At 29.4% G+C, this 16,486-nt stretch overlaps 3 protein-coding genes across 5 annotated transcripts; 1 reads left to right on the top strand and 2 right to left on the bottom strand.

The window, feature by feature from the left end:
• Positions 1-165: 165 nt before the first annotated feature.
• Positions 166-6,255, bottom strand: Fl(2)d (Pre-mRNA-splicing regulator female-lethal(2)D). Its single transcript, XM_078189747.1, has 6 exons — positions 5,749-6,255; positions 4,610-4,968; positions 2,360-2,484; positions 2,099-2,277; positions 1,858-2,012; positions 166-1,773 (listed from the first exon to the last, which is right to left on the bottom strand). Exons 2-6 carry the CDS (start codon positions 4,839-4,841, stop codon positions 1,055-1,057), a joined length of 1,410 nt encoding a protein of 469 aa, XP_078045873.1. The 5' UTR covers positions 4,842-4,968; positions 5,749-6,255; the 3' UTR covers positions 166-1,054.
• Positions 6,256-6,770: 515 nt separating this feature from the next.
• On the top strand, positions 6,771-9,515 carry LOC144474655 (transmembrane protein 177). Its single transcript, XM_078189748.1, has 3 exons — positions 6,771-6,987; positions 7,201-7,343; positions 7,425-9,515. The coding sequence occupies exons 2-3, from the start codon at positions 7,234-7,236 to the stop codon at positions 8,197-8,199; spliced, it is 885 nt and encodes a 294-aa protein (XP_078045874.1). The 5' UTR covers positions 6,771-6,987; positions 7,201-7,233; the 3' UTR covers positions 8,200-9,515.
• On the bottom strand, positions 9,216-16,336 carry LOC144474653 (uncharacterized). Of its 3 annotated transcripts, XM_078189744.1 has the most exons (10): positions 15,940-16,335; positions 15,589-15,676; positions 15,272-15,441; positions 14,846-15,187; positions 10,746-14,529; positions 10,319-10,635; positions 10,158-10,187; positions 9,698-10,000; positions 9,564-9,620; positions 9,216-9,354 (listed from the first exon to the last, which is right to left on the bottom strand). In XM_078189744.1, exons 1-9 carry the CDS (start codon positions 16,024-16,026, stop codon positions 9,597-9,599), a joined length of 5,145 nt encoding a protein of 1,714 aa, XP_078045870.1. In that variant the 5' UTR covers positions 16,027-16,335; the 3' UTR covers positions 9,216-9,354; positions 9,564-9,596. The 3 variants fall into 3 exon arrangements, with proteins under 3 accessions (XP_078045870.1, XP_078045869.1, XP_078045871.1); XM_078189743.1 differs by lacking the exon at positions 9,216-9,354 and having other exon boundaries at positions 9,482-9,620; positions 15,940-16,334; XM_078189745.1 differs by lacking the exons at positions 9,216-9,354; positions 10,158-10,187 and having other exon boundaries at positions 9,482-9,620; positions 15,940-16,336.
• Between the last annotated feature and the right edge of the window lie 150 nt (positions 16,337-16,486).

Below are 16,486 nucleotides of genomic sequence, written 5' to 3'. Positions count from 1 at the left end.
TTTGAAATAAATTAAATCTTCATTTAATTATCTATTAATCATATTTGAGTTATTAATTATATTAAAAAGATTGTTTTTCTGAATACGGAATATATTTATATACGTATTGAAAATTATATACCAAAATTATAAATTAGTTGAAAAGAAAAGAACTTTCACAAGAGAAACATGAAAATGACATACTTTTTAATCTAAGAATAATACAAAATAGTAGCATGAATATTTTGTACATTTGTTCATGAAAAAGAAGATACAAGTGTGATGTTGTATCACGCACGAGGTCAATCCGCATGGTTTACTGAAATTAATAATTTCTTGTAATTCGTATAATTTACAGTTATTTAATAAATCTAACAAATAGACCTCAATTTTATTATACACAATTCAAAGCACATTTTATGCACGAACAACGCATACCTAGACGCGTATTTCACAATGGAAAAACATTACATACATACAAATTATTGCGCACATAATCGTGTATAAATCTACGTATGTGCGTCGTCGTGTATCGAATATTATTAACATGTGTGTATTTACATAATGGAAAAGGCATAACCTTAATTATTGTTTCATTGTTATCTATATAATCTGTGATTTTTTTCAAAAAATCTAACAAGGGTTATTATCAATGTTTCAACGAATTTACAATACGCTCTTTAAAAACATCGATGCATTTGTTTACATAATAATGAATGCATATTAGAAATTTCAATGTGATTCAATTGCAAAAAAATAGTTTTAACTATCTACCCCTTTATTCCAACGCCGTGTTATGTGTGTACATACAATTAATTATATGCATTTATGTGTAGTTCTCTTGATATTAACGTGACTTATAAATATTCAAATAAGAAACATATTTACAGATATATTGTGTAAAATAATACAAAATTGTCATCAATAGGATCTACACATTCGTGATTCCACATTATAATTTTCAATCAAGGAAATATAGAACATTAGATTTAACTTGTACTGTATACCAAGTCACGCCAAGCCTGATTCATATGTAACAAATTGTTAGATGTATAAAACCATCCTAGAAAATTATTTATTCCGGATCGCTTTGAAGCGTCTCACCATTAGTTAGGACTAATGCATCATCGTCAACTTCATTATAATCGAGAGAAAGAATACTCTCTCTCCTTTTTTTCTTGTGTGTCCTTTCATCGTCACTACCTGGAGCACTTTTGTCCCTTTTGGTCCTATCCCTACCCCTTGTTGTTCTTGTTAGCACCTCTTCCCCATTAGTTTTACTGTTACTTCTATTATGACTTTTGCTCCTTAATATCCTCTTATTATTACGATTTTCTTCCTGTTCTTCCTCCCTATCACTTAATTCCTCATTCTCAACTTTAATAATTAAAGCAGCTGAATCACTCGAGCTTTCATCGTTATGATCAGCCTGATTAGGCTTCCGTTCTACTCGTTCTGTTCTTTCAGTACTAGAAAATTCACACTGAGGCGATCGTCCTGAAGTTAACGGTGGAGTCCTAGCACCTTTGCACACATCACTATCCTCTGCTGACTTCAATATTTTTGTTTCCAAAGCGGTGTTTTCTTCCGATTCCTCTTTCTTAATTGGCGGAGTGTGTGGAGATAAACCGTTCGTCAAATTATTTTCACTGGAACTCGCTTTCAACGCTGCATTTTCTTGTTGTAATAAAGTTACCGATTCACGAGCTTTGCGTAGTTCCTGTTGTAAGAAATAAATTGTGCTCTGCATTCCTTCTACATCCTCATCCAAATCTTGTAAGAATTCGTCTAACTCTGAAAAGATGGATAAGAAGGAAATAGTAGTTAAGATATTTCACGAATGAATTTATTAATAATAAAAGCAGAAAAAAAGATTACCTGATTGTGATTTTTTCATTTCTTCACTGAAACTTCTCTGAAGAGCAAGGTCTCCTTCTAATTTGGCAATTCGACCACTAGCGATCATACGACCTAATTCTTCATTTTCTTGATATAATAATCTGCATTTTGCCATTAATCGTTTCCCCGTATTGCTAAAAATAAGAACAGTGAATGAAAGGATTTATAAATAAAGAAATTGATAACTATTTAAATTGAAATTAATAAAATTGTTATCTACCTATCTGGTGTAAATTTCCATGCACTAAGTTCATTTTGAGTATCTTCAAGTTTAGCTTTTGTTGTAACAAGTTCTTGCCTCAGTTTCTGAATTAGAATATTAACAGCTGGATCTAATAAAGCAGATCTTAATGCAGCAGCGGACGGAGCATGAGCAGCTTTCATTTCAGCAATTTGATTCTAAACATAAATTAAACGTTTATATGAAATTTCTTGAAACTTATATATTTAGTTTATTGTATAAAATAACATAGTTACATACAATGTATTCCTGCAATTCCTGTTCTTTAGAGGCAAGTCTCCTGACTAAGATTTTCTCTCTATGAGATGCTTCTGCATGTTGCTGCCTGTATTTGTTTTCAGACTCTCTCAACGAAGTTAGTTCACCTATAAACCAGTATTATATTACTTTTTTCTTTCAATTCAAATTATTACTGTTTAAAGCTGTCTATGTGCTACACTGACTTGTTATATATTCAATATAATCACCATTATCATATAATGAAACTGGATTTAAGTGTATATGAACAAAATATAAGGAATAAGAAAATATCCTTACAAAACTTATTACATATACTTTTTCTTCAATACCATGTTGTAGAATGTAGTAAATTATTATACCAAACTGTTAAATAAATATTTATCAGCTTGTATTTTATTACGTAAAAAATGATAGCAATCTCCACACTTTGATTAATGTTATTATTGATCATAACATAGAATTAATGTAATTTATCGATATTAATATATTTTATACATAATTGTTTATATAACTTTTTCTCTTAAATAACTGGGTGGACGTTTTTCCTTTTATAAAAGTATTTTTAAAAAAACTTAAAATAACATTCAGTCAGATGGTGAATTTTTAAAACTTCCTTACAAGCCACCATATAAATTTGAGACACATAGAAAGCTTGAAACCTTAAAATTTATATATACATGTATAATATAATAGTACAGAATACACTGTACAATTCTTTTATATTCCATAATTGTATGTTTTGGTGAAATAAAGCATAGTGGTGAAAATCTACTACATACTGTTTTGCCCTAAGTGCGCATAAACAAAATATGTTTTCATAGGTATGTGACATTGACTGCCTGACAACTGACATTTTTAATTAGCGCATACTTTGAGTTTGGAGTCGTTGCATTGTGCCATTTGTGAAATTCTCTGTGCTTCCACTGAGACCAAGAGTGGTTGTTACTTTTCTCCCATGAGAATTGATAGACTACTTGTTGCAGACACAGATATTGTCACAAGATGACCTCCTGGTCTTATTTAATCAGGTTTGTATTTCAGATTGGTACTTGGACATCAGGGAATTATGGTGCAGGTACAAATGCATGCATGAATTGCGTTCTCAATGGAAATAGATAAGGATGAATGGTTTAGGAACATAATTAAAATTTTTCAGTTTCATCAGACATATTTAAATATAAGGTAATATTAAAGATATATAGATTGGGATAAGGATTATTAGGATTGGAGAAAGCAGCTGGAATTTCAGATGATAACTGCATCAATTAAAGGTTTCGTACTTCACCAAGACTTAGGTTCACGCACCCCTGGCACAGTGTTTTGTAGGTCAAAGGATGATCTAGAGCCTCTGTTATTACTCTCCTGAGCTGTATATTCAGAGCCAGCAAGGATGTTGTATTTCATTTCATAATCCTTGCAAAGTGGAAACTCGATATCCAATGTACACACACACACACGCACTGTTCTGCTTCTGGCAGTGTGGTTTACTACACTGTAGAAAGATACGCGCACACTGCACAGTCACTTACAAGATCATGTTAAAAGTAAGCTGTGTGTGTTTACTGCGGTGAAAAGAATGATTCATTGTGAACACGTTCAAAGAAACCCATCATCTCTTCTTGTCACACAATATCACTGTTTTCTTTCAATGTACACTTTGCTTTTAGTATTAAATGATTTTTAATATAAATGCTAGCGCAATTTAACACCAGATGATAAGATTATGGGTTTTTTGCATAATATTTCATAGACTCTCTCATATAGGCGGTATACATGACCGTCGCACCACTTCTGCTCACCGATCAAATTTCAAACACTGTACATACTGGCGTTAATTTAATTACCCGCACTACACATCACAAATGTAGTTTTGGAAATTAATACAATATTACTATATCACTACCCTGCATCTATGAAATATATTACCAAATTGACCTATCCAATACTTAGACGGATACATAAAATTTCTACAATTGAAATTCGCTTATCAATGTCATAAAAAATGTTCTTAAAGGTTTCACCTATATTCTTATACTATTTACTTACTCAAGATTGTTTCAATCTTAAGGCTTATAGAAAACTTATTGTCATTATTATCCTAAACACTTTGCGATCAAAACGCTTGTATCCCTAATCTTAGCGTCCCTATAAGAGTCTTGTCTCATACAAGAGACCGTTGTGTTCTGGCATTCGTAAATTCGCTTAAGAAATGTGGTGAGTGAGATGGTCTCACTCATGTGATCTCAGTACCTTCCTGGGCTGCGGCCTGGGCCTCTAGACACTCCACATACAAGTCCTGTTCATGCCACTTGGCTGCTAGCTCGTCCTTTGTCATGGCATCCAATTGTTGCTGTGTTAGCTTCACACGTCTGGGTTGACTAGGGGACTGGGGACTGCTTGGTTTTCCACCTACAATGGTGTTTTGTGGACTTCGTGGTGAAGAAGGACCTGCCGATTTAACATCGTTGCACTCCTCTGCCATTTTGTCAGATGTTACTACAACCACAGCTATAGCCTTAAGAAAATTCTAAGAGCTGCTTCTTCTTCTTTAGTAGTTTAGCTGCGTTGAGAGTGCTGGTGATATGGTGTGAGTGCTAGCGCACATTTGTCTGAAAACGTAATTACACAATACATGTAGCTTATATATTTTTAATGGTGTTTTCTTGTAATGATATACCGAATAAAACAATACATAAAATAATATGAATGAGTAGAAAGAAAAAATATACTGTATTAAACACATAGTGTGTAAACATATTAAAAATTGACTTTAAGTAGTCACATTGAATAGTACAAAATGTTTTCTAAAAGTTTTATAATTTCAGAATTCTGCATTTGCTGTCAACATTCAATTCGGTATCATAAATTAGCTACAAAATGTAGAAAGTGAATTGACACAATATAGTAAAAATTGCCAAAAGTATGACGTAGTCATACATTTTTCCTGATAATTAATTTAGATCGTGAATGATAGCAACATTTATCATAAAGTACAATAAAACTTTTTCAGAGCGCAAGTTCAGACCCGGCTTTTAGAACGCACCACGTGATTCAAGTTGGTCACGTGGCTCGTATAATGTTTTATTGCGACATGCAGGGAATGGGTAGGGAATGTAGGATCCAGTTATCTATAGTCGAAAGGAACATTGACGCCATTATGTCGACATGTCTGCCATGAAAGAAAATTTCGCGGTATAACACTGAATAGTGTTCGTTTCTTTTTAAACATTGTTAAAAACCATTTAGATACAAGAATTATTCATAAAATTTGAAAATTTATTCAGAAAATATATCCATGTTTATATAAATATCCAGATGTTCGATTTTCTAATACAGATTCTAGTACTCATTGCATACTGTCAATGTAATATTATGTTTATTCCACGTACCTGATCAAGTGACACGCCTATCATTCCACTGAAAAATGTTTGTATCCAATGTTCGTAATACCGTGAACCGATGAAACGCGACACCATATATGTGTATACATACATAAGAGTACACACATATGTACACAAACGTAATTTTGTAGTCCCTTGCGTGCAAGTAAAAACCTCAGTTAGCAAGTATTACGATCGATCAATCGGTGAAGCATATAAACATGTAGAATTTCTCTTGGTATCCCGCGCATTCCAAATGCAATATTAATACGCACAGTTCAAACTCATATCGCACAGTCCCCAAAAAGTATACCACTATAACCAAACACAGTAATGTAACTAATCACGAACAATGATTACCACCGACCTGAAGAGTCAGAGTGGCTACAGAAACGAATATCAGCGCATGCTCCAATCACGATTCTCCTACTACACAGTGCTGCTGACATAGAAATGTACTGAATGTATAAATGTTGTGTATAAACAGACTCTATATGTCTGTATGTACAGAGAATAGAATAATGAAAATCAACACCACGAGACAAATTCATGAAATAAAATAGACTAAAATTTCTTCATCCATTTATGATAATGCTGAATATTAATTTAATAATTTATTAAACTATAGCCATCTAAAACACGACACACCATGTGTAGATTACGTATGTATTTTAAATATAAAATCACAAAACTTCTACACTGGATAGACCGTCGCGAAGTTCTATAACTGGTCTAGAACATTTCAAGATGGCAAATAGAACCCGCCATTTTCAAACCATAAAAGGCTAGAAATTTGACATAAAGATATGATGTATCTAAATATTTTTCTAATTTTTTTATTTAACAGCGTCATATGAAATTGTAGATATCCAAAATATAAAAAATCAGAATAATGGCAATGGTTAAAGTATTGTATAAATTTCAAACGTATTTAATATGTATGTATTACGAAAAAGTATTGTAGATACATATCTACAAACTTTCTTATAATGTTAATTAGAAATCCGATATTTTAATATTGGTTTGTTCATGGAAATAAAATTATGTAACTAGCATGAAAGCAAGGGATGAAACTGGGCTGTGGTAATGGTAATGTGGATGAGACGCAGATGAGCACCGGTTGCAAGATTTACTCGGCTTTTACCTGTTCTTTAAACACGTGTAGTCAGTAATGCTTGTAATGATCTGTGAAATTGTATATACATATGTAACACTTATTAGGAAGCAAACTTTAACATACATATACTGGTAACTATGCTATTACTATTTCAAGTACATATTATATAATGTTCCATATATCATTCAAATATGTAATGTATTACTGTATAAAATTCTACAGAAATGCTGTATATGTTTTTTCTTTTAGGTTATATTTATTTTGAAATATTTGATTTCTTAAGTAATATGTTGTTTAAAGTCATCTTTTAATGTTATTTAATATATACAAATTTTTCATTTTAGAATTTGCATATTTTCGAAATAAATTGTTTTGCAATGCTACGAACTTTAATACAATTTAGTGGATTGAGTGCTACTCTTGCTTTGGCAATAATACCACATCATCATTGCATAGACAAATATAGGGATTTCAGAGCTAAATATCAGTAAGTGTTTGAAAATAATTTGAGCTTTTTTTCCCATATTTATTTTAATAAGATATTTATTTCAATGTATTTCGAAACTAGCATGGATCAAACAGAAGAACCAGTTAAAGAAAAATGTCAAAAAAGATTTGAACAGGTCATGGACGATATGAAATTATCAGATGATCATAGAAGTCGCCTGGAATTATTTTATGTTTATGGTTATGATATATTTTCTGCTGGATTCTTCTCTACTATATTTGGTAAAGGTATCGTTGGAATTCCACAGAGTTATGAATATGAAAGTACAAAGGATATAGACAAACACATGCTATTTATACAAGATAAACCTCTTGATTGGACCAAAAAAGAAGCACATGATTTCTTAGAATCAATAGTACTTTCAGAATATGCTCAAAAATATGCAATTGCTAGAGAAATCATGAAAATAGAAACCAGAAGTATGCGTTATGATATAATGTTACAAGGAGGCCTTGGTACATTTACAATTTTTATGTATGAAACATGTTTATACTTTATAAAAGCATTGCAGGGGAGGACTCTGTATCGGTTTTTATTGGCACTTTTTACATATGGTGGAGCAATTTTTACTTGGACAGCAGTAAGAATTGAAAACAATTGTAATAGAGATATTAAATTTTATGAAAATTTGCTTTCACTTAGTCCCAAATATATTGAAGGTGCTCATGAATTTTATAGTAAATTATACCAGAGAAATCAAGCTTTAAAATTAATTTTGAAAGATAATAACAAATCATCAACTTCATATATACATGAATACCTCTTTGCATGGAATAGAGGTCTATCAATACCTCAAAAACTAGCACTTTTTAATCCGAGGTTTCAAGAAATTTAACAATTATCATATGGACCTTGTTTGCTTCACTAACTACAAAATATAATAGGTATAGATATAATAAATACTGTAAGTAAAAAAATAGCAATATATCATTAAATTGACTTTATTCATTAACATGTAATAATTACATCATTTATGTACATAATACAATTGTGCCCATAATTATGAAAGTGGTCTAAGTCAAAATTTAAAAAAAATGAGTTTATCAGTTACTCTACACCACATTATTTTAAACTAAATTTATTCAATGTAATTTTTACGATATCGTCAAAAATGAACCATTAGATGGTGGTTGTACTTTCAACATTATATGGAATTCATTTAGTGTTAATTATAAAAGTGGTCTAAGTCAAAAATTTAAAGAAATTATATAAACATAACTTGAAAACGGCGCATGGCCCTCTTTGACGCGTTTCTGTACTACATAATAAGCCGATAAAATGACAAGTAGCGGAAGAAAAACATAAAGATATTATGTCTTTACTACCATACATTCCTCCAGTTTTTCAGGAACATTTTAAAAATCTTAAAAACTCGAAATGATAAAAATGCATTACTTTTTTAGAATCATTAATAAATGCGCATGAATTATTTCATTAAAGTTATTGTTTCAAATAAAACTCGTAGTTCTTTCTTGCTTTAAATCATCTATAGTACATTCAGTTAATTTTGAAAATGGTCTAAGTCAATTCAAACTTTAAAAACAACATTTTTGTATGAAATTCACACAAAATTTCATATTCATAATAAATTTCCATTATTCAAGACTAATAAAATTCTAAATAAAAAGATAATATATTTTAATTTATGCAAATGCAATTCATTAAATATCTCGAAACAAGAAATATATGACTTAGACCACTTTCATAATTATGGGCACAATTACATTATTTATAATGGTCTTATCTTTATAAAATAAAATTGTATAAATTTGAAATCGAAATTATATTACAAAATATTACCTACTTTTGACATCTTTTACATTTTATAACAAACAATTTCAAGAAAGAGCACATGCACAAAATGGAGCAATTTTAGTTAACAATAAATCTCTATTCTACCGGTAGATTTATAAATAGATATAAAAGTTGTTAAGAACATACCATTTTTAGAGATGAACAGTATATTTATCCTTGTATGGTAGAAGATATACTAGAAAGCGAAATCGTTGTACCTTATCATATAAGTGTTCAGAACATTATGAAAAAGTTGTTATATTAGCATTCAATGTATTTCTTATATTTTCCTACACATCTATATTTATCATTCTGTATTTATAATTTTGACAAAATAATAATCGCATTTTCCATCTACATAGTTCACAAATAAGTTACTTACAAATTAATATACAAAATACTTACATAGATAGATTAAATTATATACATTATTTTGCACTACGTTAGACCCAAAGAACCAAGCTGAAACAACAAGTCATTTAAATTTACACCATTTTATATGTATACATATATATGATGTGTTTGTTAAATTCTTTTACCAATGTCATTTTATCTTCTTCTTTTTTAAGTATTTTTGCTGTTTGTTCTTGATCAAACTTAACGACTGCAGCAATCACTCTGGCTAACACCATTGTTTCTCTTCCCATCATGTACTCAAATAAAATGTTTCTAAGATACTCTATTTCTGTTGAATCTTCTAATGTATCATGCCTTAACTTTACTATTTTTCTAAGTTCAACTAGTTCTCGCCTTTGAGCCGTTAGGGTTTGTTGAAGAGTATGAAAAGAACCAGTATTTGATTGCACTGCTGCCATTGCAACTCTTGAAGTGCTCTCTAATTCCTAATTAAAATTATATTTTCGATTAATTTTCAATTTGAATTCATTATTTAAATTAACTATGCTATAATGCGTAGTAAAATAAACAGGAAGTGAACCGAAATTAAATTTTATAATATATGAGTAAAATAAGAAAACAATAAAATAAGGTGAACTTTACCTTGGAAGTTAAATCAGTTTCTACATCAGCCTGAAAAAGTATAAATGAAAATAAAATTGAAAACTATAAAAAAAAGATATGATAACAGAAGCCGAAAAATAATTTTTAAATAAAATATAATCTTATAAAAAGTTTATTATAATAAATTGTTTGCAACCAACCCTTCTTTCATTTCGCCATTCTTTTGTTAATTCGCTAATTTCTTCTTCATGTTTTGCTTCCAATTTGTCAGTCTTTTGTTGCACAATTGCCTTCCATTTTTTTTCAATTTCTTTAATTTCATCATTGTGTTCCTTAGTCATTAATGAAATTTTTTCCATTACTTGATTTATATCTTTTGATTTTTGGGACATGAGATTTTTATTTTCTAAAATAAGGTTCTCAATTTGTTCAGATTTCGCAGTTAATTCTATTTGAAAATCTTTTAATTGTTCTTTATATTGTTGAATTAAATTTGATTCATAATTCTGTTGGCGATCTAAATAAAATGATATATAATATCAATATTATGTATTATAATTTGCACATATAAGTTAGAAAAATAATAAAAAGAGATAAATTATGTTATATAAAATAATTTTAATATACCAAATCGTTTTTCCAAAGCAGCATGCAATTCTTCATCCTTGTCTTGTAATTGAGCCTGAAATTCTTTAACTAACTGCTTTATTCTCATGCTTTGTTCTTCTTCATGTGTTTTTAATTCTTCTCGTAATTTGTCTGTTTGGTTTTTTAAATCGTTATTGATGATTTGCATTTGTGATTCTTTTGCTTGGAATGTTAGCAATACTTCATCTAATTGAGCTTCTAGTTTTTTATTTTCTTCTTGTAACTTTTCATATTTCTCAATGTGAGATTCATCCATAACATTACAATTTTTAGCACCTTCTATTTCTTTCTGTAATGCAACATTTGATTCTTTAAGACTTTCAATTTCTACCTGCATAATAGTAATTTTTTCTTTCAAATGCTGAATAGTTTGTTTTGATAACTCTAACTCTGTTGTTTCTTCTTCTGCCATTGGAGATTTTAATCTTTCAATTTCTCTTAACAATTCTGTATTTTTAGTATCTAGTAACTTCAATTCAGCTACTTTCTCTTCTACCACAAATTTTAATTCATCCAATTCTGATAGTAATCTATCTTTGTCTACATTCATACTTTTTATTTCAAACTGTAATTCTACATTCATAACTTTTAATTTATCAAGTTCGTTTTGCAATTCGACGTTCCTTGTCTGTGTTTGCCGTAAATTAGAAATCTCGGATTCTAAATCGTTTACATTAGATTGAAGTTTTGTATTTACAGAATTCACATTTTCCAATTCTGTTAATTTTTGCTTTAAGGATAACTGTATTTTAATTAACTCATTGTTTTGTGATTGAACTTCTTCTAAATTATTTCTCTCTTCATTTAAGGTTCTTAAATTTAATTTCAATTTATTATTTTCTTCTTCAACAGACGTCAATATGGTCAGTTTTTCTTTTAATGTCTCTATATTTGCTATAAGTTTCTTATTTTTGTCTTCTATGTTATTATTATTCTCTAATGTTGATTTCAACTCAGATATTTCATTTTGTAGTTGTTTCTTAACTTCCTCCGTTTCATTTTTGTATTTGCTTAACTCTTTTATTTGTGAGTGTAATTCTTCATCTCTTTTATGCAGCTCTGTATTTAGTGTTATTATTTGCATCTTTAAATTTTCTGTATCTTTATCTTGTTCCTTCAAATTATTTTTATATAGTTCAATTTCTTTTTGCAATTTCATACCATCATTAAGCAGTTGTTGATTCTGTTGTTGATAATCAGAAATCGCTTTCTCCATTTTCTCATTAGATTCGTTTAGTTCTTGATTGAGTTTCAAAAATTCATTTTGTTTATCTTTTAAATTTTTATTTTCTAAATTTACTTCGTTTTGGATTAATTTCAATTGTTCTAATTCTGTAGATATTATCGTGTTACTATTCTTTAGTTCTACTATTTGACAATTTTCAGATTTTAGTGTATCTGTTACTTTCTCTAGCGAATTTAACTGATCAAGTAATTTCGTATTTTCAGTCTTCATTTCATTAATTTGATCATTTAATTGTTGTATTGTGGCATCATGATTTTCCTTGATAGATTTAAATTTTTTTAGTTGACCTACTTTTATTCCCAGTGTCTTGTTTAATGTTTTATTTGTGTTTGTAAGTTCGATAATTTGTTTTTCATGTTCTTCGATTAGTTTAATATTACTTTCCTTCTCAGTATTTAAATTTTCTATAATTTTTTCTTTACTTCTTAAAGATTCGTTCGAAGTATTTATTTCTTCATCCTTTTCAGTTAAATTATTTTTCAAATATTGTATTTCTGCTTGTAAAGATTTTGTTTCATTTTCTAATAGGTGACAATTTAAATTTTCAGATTTCAACGACGCAATAGTATCAATTGCCTGTTTATAATCCTCTTTCAAATTTTCTAATTTTGTTATATCATTAGCTGCTCGTTGAAGCTGTTCTTTTAGCTCAGTGATCTCGTTGGAAAGTAATTGATTTGTAGAGTTAAGTTTATTTTCTTCTTGTAATAAAGAATCATACTTCCACTTCCACGATTCTATTATTTTTAGATGTTCTTCAATTTGATTCTCAAGTTTTGAATTTTTTAATTCGATTTCATTTCGCGCCTCTTGTATTAATGACATTTCTTTAAACTGTTCTTTACATTTTTCAAAATCTATTTCTAAAGTACGTTTAAGAGATAAAGTATCTCTTAATTCAGTCTGTAATTTGTCATTTTCTCGTTTAAGTTCTTGCATTTTCATTTGTATACTTACTAGTTCATCTTTTTGAGTAGCTGTATATCTGTCTAGACATGTTGTAAGTATCATTTTAAGATTAGTAATTACATTGTTAACCTGTATAAAATGTTCAGTTACATTATCTTTAATATACATCCTATCTTCCTTTAATAATTTAACAGAATTTTTATAATTTACGATGTTTTTAATTAGAACACATTTTTCTTGGCGGAGTAACTCAGCATTAGAACAATCTACTTGAAGTTTATTTCTAAGATCAGAAATACTAGATTTGCAGGATTTAAGCTCACTGTACACTCCAAGCAATTCAGTATTTTTATTTTCCAATTCTTCATTTAATCTATTTAGTTCTGAATTATTTTGTACTTTTTCTTTGAGAGCTTTTATTTCTTGGTCTTGAGTATGCAATGTTTCTTTAGCTTTATCTAACGATTTTGAATACTCATGAATTTTAATGTTATAGTTTTCACATACTTTGTCTCTATCTATCAAAGCAGCTCTTATGTTGTTCAATTCTTCGTCAAGAGTTTGAATTATTCCTTGTTGTTTTTCAATTCTCATTTGTGCTTCTTTCTTTTTATCTTCAAAAATAATTTTCTGAGCATCTTGCTCATTTTTTAATTCTTTACAATAAACTTTACAACTCGAGAGTTTCATGGACAACTTTTCTTTTTCATCTTGATATTCTTCAATATTTTTTTGTAATGTATCTACTCTTTGTTTCATTTCCTGTAATTCATGTTCTTTTCCATCTATTTTAGATTTTAATTCTTCAAGTACTTCGTTGTCAGCCATCTTCAATGCTTTCTCTGGTGTATTTTCCATTTCAGATTTTTCAAATTTTTTGGAAGGTTCCTTATTACCATGAAAATCATTGTCACATTCTAAGCTCTCTTTTTCTTCTAAATTAATTAATTTTTGCTGCATTTCTTGCTGCATAAGTCTTAGGGCCTCCGTTTTGCCTCTTGAAATATCTTGTACGATTTCCTTTTTTTCAGGATCTAAATTTTGGGAAGAATGGAGTAATTCCAATTTTTCGATTTCCGTTTTATATTTATTAATAGCGTCACTTAAACTATTTTTTGACTCTGTCATGTGTTTCAAATCTAATCTAAGCTGTTTTATTTGTTCTTCCTTATCTTCCAGTTCTCTATGTATAGAAAGTTTGTTTTCAGCTAACGATATTGCAGATTCTTCTTCTCGCTTTTTCAAAATATTCATTTCTTCCGTCAAGATTTTAATCTCCATGCATGCATTACTTAGCTCTTTTTCTTTTGCTATATAAGAACTTTTCAATGCTTCATAATCAGTTTCTAATGTATTTTTCTCTGCTACTACTTCAATAAACTTTTCTTTATTACGTTTCAAAGAATCCTTCCATTTTAAAACAACATTTTCCAATTTTTTCAGCTTATCTTTTAGCTGAGCATTTTCTATTGACAATGCATTTTCGTTCAAATTAGTCGATGATTCAGTGCTTAAGTCAATGAGGTTATCTTTCGAATTTTCTTTCTCATCATTAACATTTGAAGTTGCACCTTCTAAATTTGTTCCATTCATTTGCAGAAGTTTTACCTGGCATACAATATTAGGATTTAATAATTTATGCAGACTATCATAATTAATGTAACCATTCTAATTATCTCACTTATTATAGATAACAATAAAAAGTGTCAAAGAATCATAAGAGAACAAATATTATAGCAAGCAAAAAAATTGCTTTAATGTTTTAGCAACCTATAATATTATGACCTTCATGTAATCTCAAATAAACCTACCAAAAATAAATAAAAAAAATTGGTAAAAACATGATTTAACAATTTTAGTTACATTTCTTATGACACTTTTTGTTATTATTAATAATAAACATTTGTAATAAAATTGTTATTACCTTTGTATTTAGTGTATTTATAATGTGATCCTTTTCTTCAATATCATTTCTCAATGCTTCTTCCAAATGAGCTTTGGCTTGTTGTTCTAATTGACACTGTTCTTTCAAATCAGCTATGCGTCTTAGTGCTTTATCCTGAGATTCCACTAAAACCGACTCTAACTTGCCTTTGACTCTTTCTAATTCTCGATAATGTGTTGCTAAATCAGTATATCTCCCACGATATTTATGATATTTTGTTTGTACTTTACGGTAAGCTGAATATATTTGATCTTTTGTAATTTTATCCAATTGTGGACTTATATTTTCATCTATTTCACTGGCAGACTGATCCATATCAGACTACAAAAACAACAGAAATGAACATAAATGAAGTTGAAAACAAATCTCACTTAATTATTATTAGTAATTTTACAAATATTTCACCTGTAAGTGATACATGTTAGCAGGGCTTTCATAAATTGGAAAAAGTGCGGAGGTGTCACTAGTAACACTGCTAATTGATGATCTTCTAGATATACCCATGGAATTTGATGTAGGTGATATTAGATCCACATTTTGGAAACCGTGTTTCGCAGGACTATTTTTTGGAGTTTCTATAAATTAATACATGACAAATAAACTATAAATGTTTCTTTTACTTCCACTATAACATAATTTTAATGCATGTGGTATTGAAACTGGTCATAGCAATCTTTATCTACAGGCACTTTTATCACAAGGAAGTTGTTGCATGAACTCACCATCTCCTTCCTCAGTTAAACTAAAATTGTCGTTTGATGTAGATAATTCCTGAATAGAACTGTTGGACAAAGAAGGGGACACAACAGCCTAAACATGAAAAACAGTTTATTAATGGAAATTCATATTAAATGGTATGAAAATTAAAATAATTTTCCAAATAAAAGGTAATCTTAAGTAATAACTTAAGTAATAAGTTAAGTACTAAGTGATTTATAAAATTAATACAAACAACACGTATTAATATTAAATCATAATATTGCTAACATATATTTAACTAGTACAAATTGTACATTTTATAATATTCAGTATTGTTTCGATTTGATATTTCAATGTTGAATGAAATGTCAAACCTGGGCCAATTGCTGCATGCTCGCTTGCAGTCTGGCAGGTGATTGTTTCATTTCCTCGGCGAGTTTGTCCTTAAATTTTTTAAACATTTTTCCAGAATATTACAATCCTGTTTGTCTTCAATTCAATTATATCACTTTTCATGTACGTGTTTACGTGAAATTAGGTTGGAATCAGAGGCAATAAATGTCTAACTTCAAAGGTGGTCAGAAGCATTATCCTATGATATATGAAAAAGCATTGTCAGAAATTAAGTAAATCATCGATAATTGTACGTAGTACTTTAATTCCTCAGAAAAAATACGTTTCTAATATGATATTAAAAATTTCCCATGGAACCATGTATACGTAGGCACAGTTATTACCATGGACATTAATGTCGTCAATAGATTGTTGTCGCACATGATTTTACTGAACTGTCAGATGTGTACACCTGACGTCATACATTGTATATACAACTACAACTACAGTAAGCTGATGCGGAGCCAAACCGCTTAGTAATATAAGGGCAGGTACAGAAACTGTTCTTTTCTGATTGGTTGATAATTT

The sequence above is a fragment of the Augochlora pura genome, chromosome 9 (genome assembly GCF_028453695.1).
Source record: "Augochlora pura isolate Apur16 chromosome 9, APUR_v2.2.1, whole genome shotgun sequence".
In the NCBI taxonomy this organism is placed as follows: domain Eukaryota; kingdom Metazoa; phylum Arthropoda; class Insecta; order Hymenoptera; family Halictidae; genus Augochlora; species Augochlora pura.
Note: the sequence above shows the minus strand (reverse complement) of the source record. Positions and strands in the feature narration are given on the sequence as shown.

Bases quoted from the DNA above. Each gene is read 5' to 3' on its own strand.
- LOC144474655 (XM_078189748.1), top strand. From the start codon at position 7,234: ATGCTACGAACTTTAATACAATTTAGTGGATTGAGTGCTACTCTTGCT. The intron at 7,344-7,424 runs GTAAGTGTTTGA...TTTCGAAACTAG, and splicing joins GATTTCAGAGCTAAATATCA to CATGGATCAAACAGAAGAAC.
- LOC144474653 (XM_078189744.1), bottom strand. From the start codon at position 16,026: ATGTTTAAAAAATTTAAGGACAAACTCGCCGAGGAAATGAAACAATCA. The intron at 15,188-15,271 runs GTGAAATATTTG...TTGTTTTTGTAG, and splicing joins CTAACATGTATCACTTACAG to TCTGATATGGATCAGTCTGC. The intron at 10,188-10,318 runs GTTGGTTGCAAA...ATACTTTTTCAG, and splicing joins AATGGCGAAATGAAAGAAGG to GCTGATGTAGAAACTGATTT.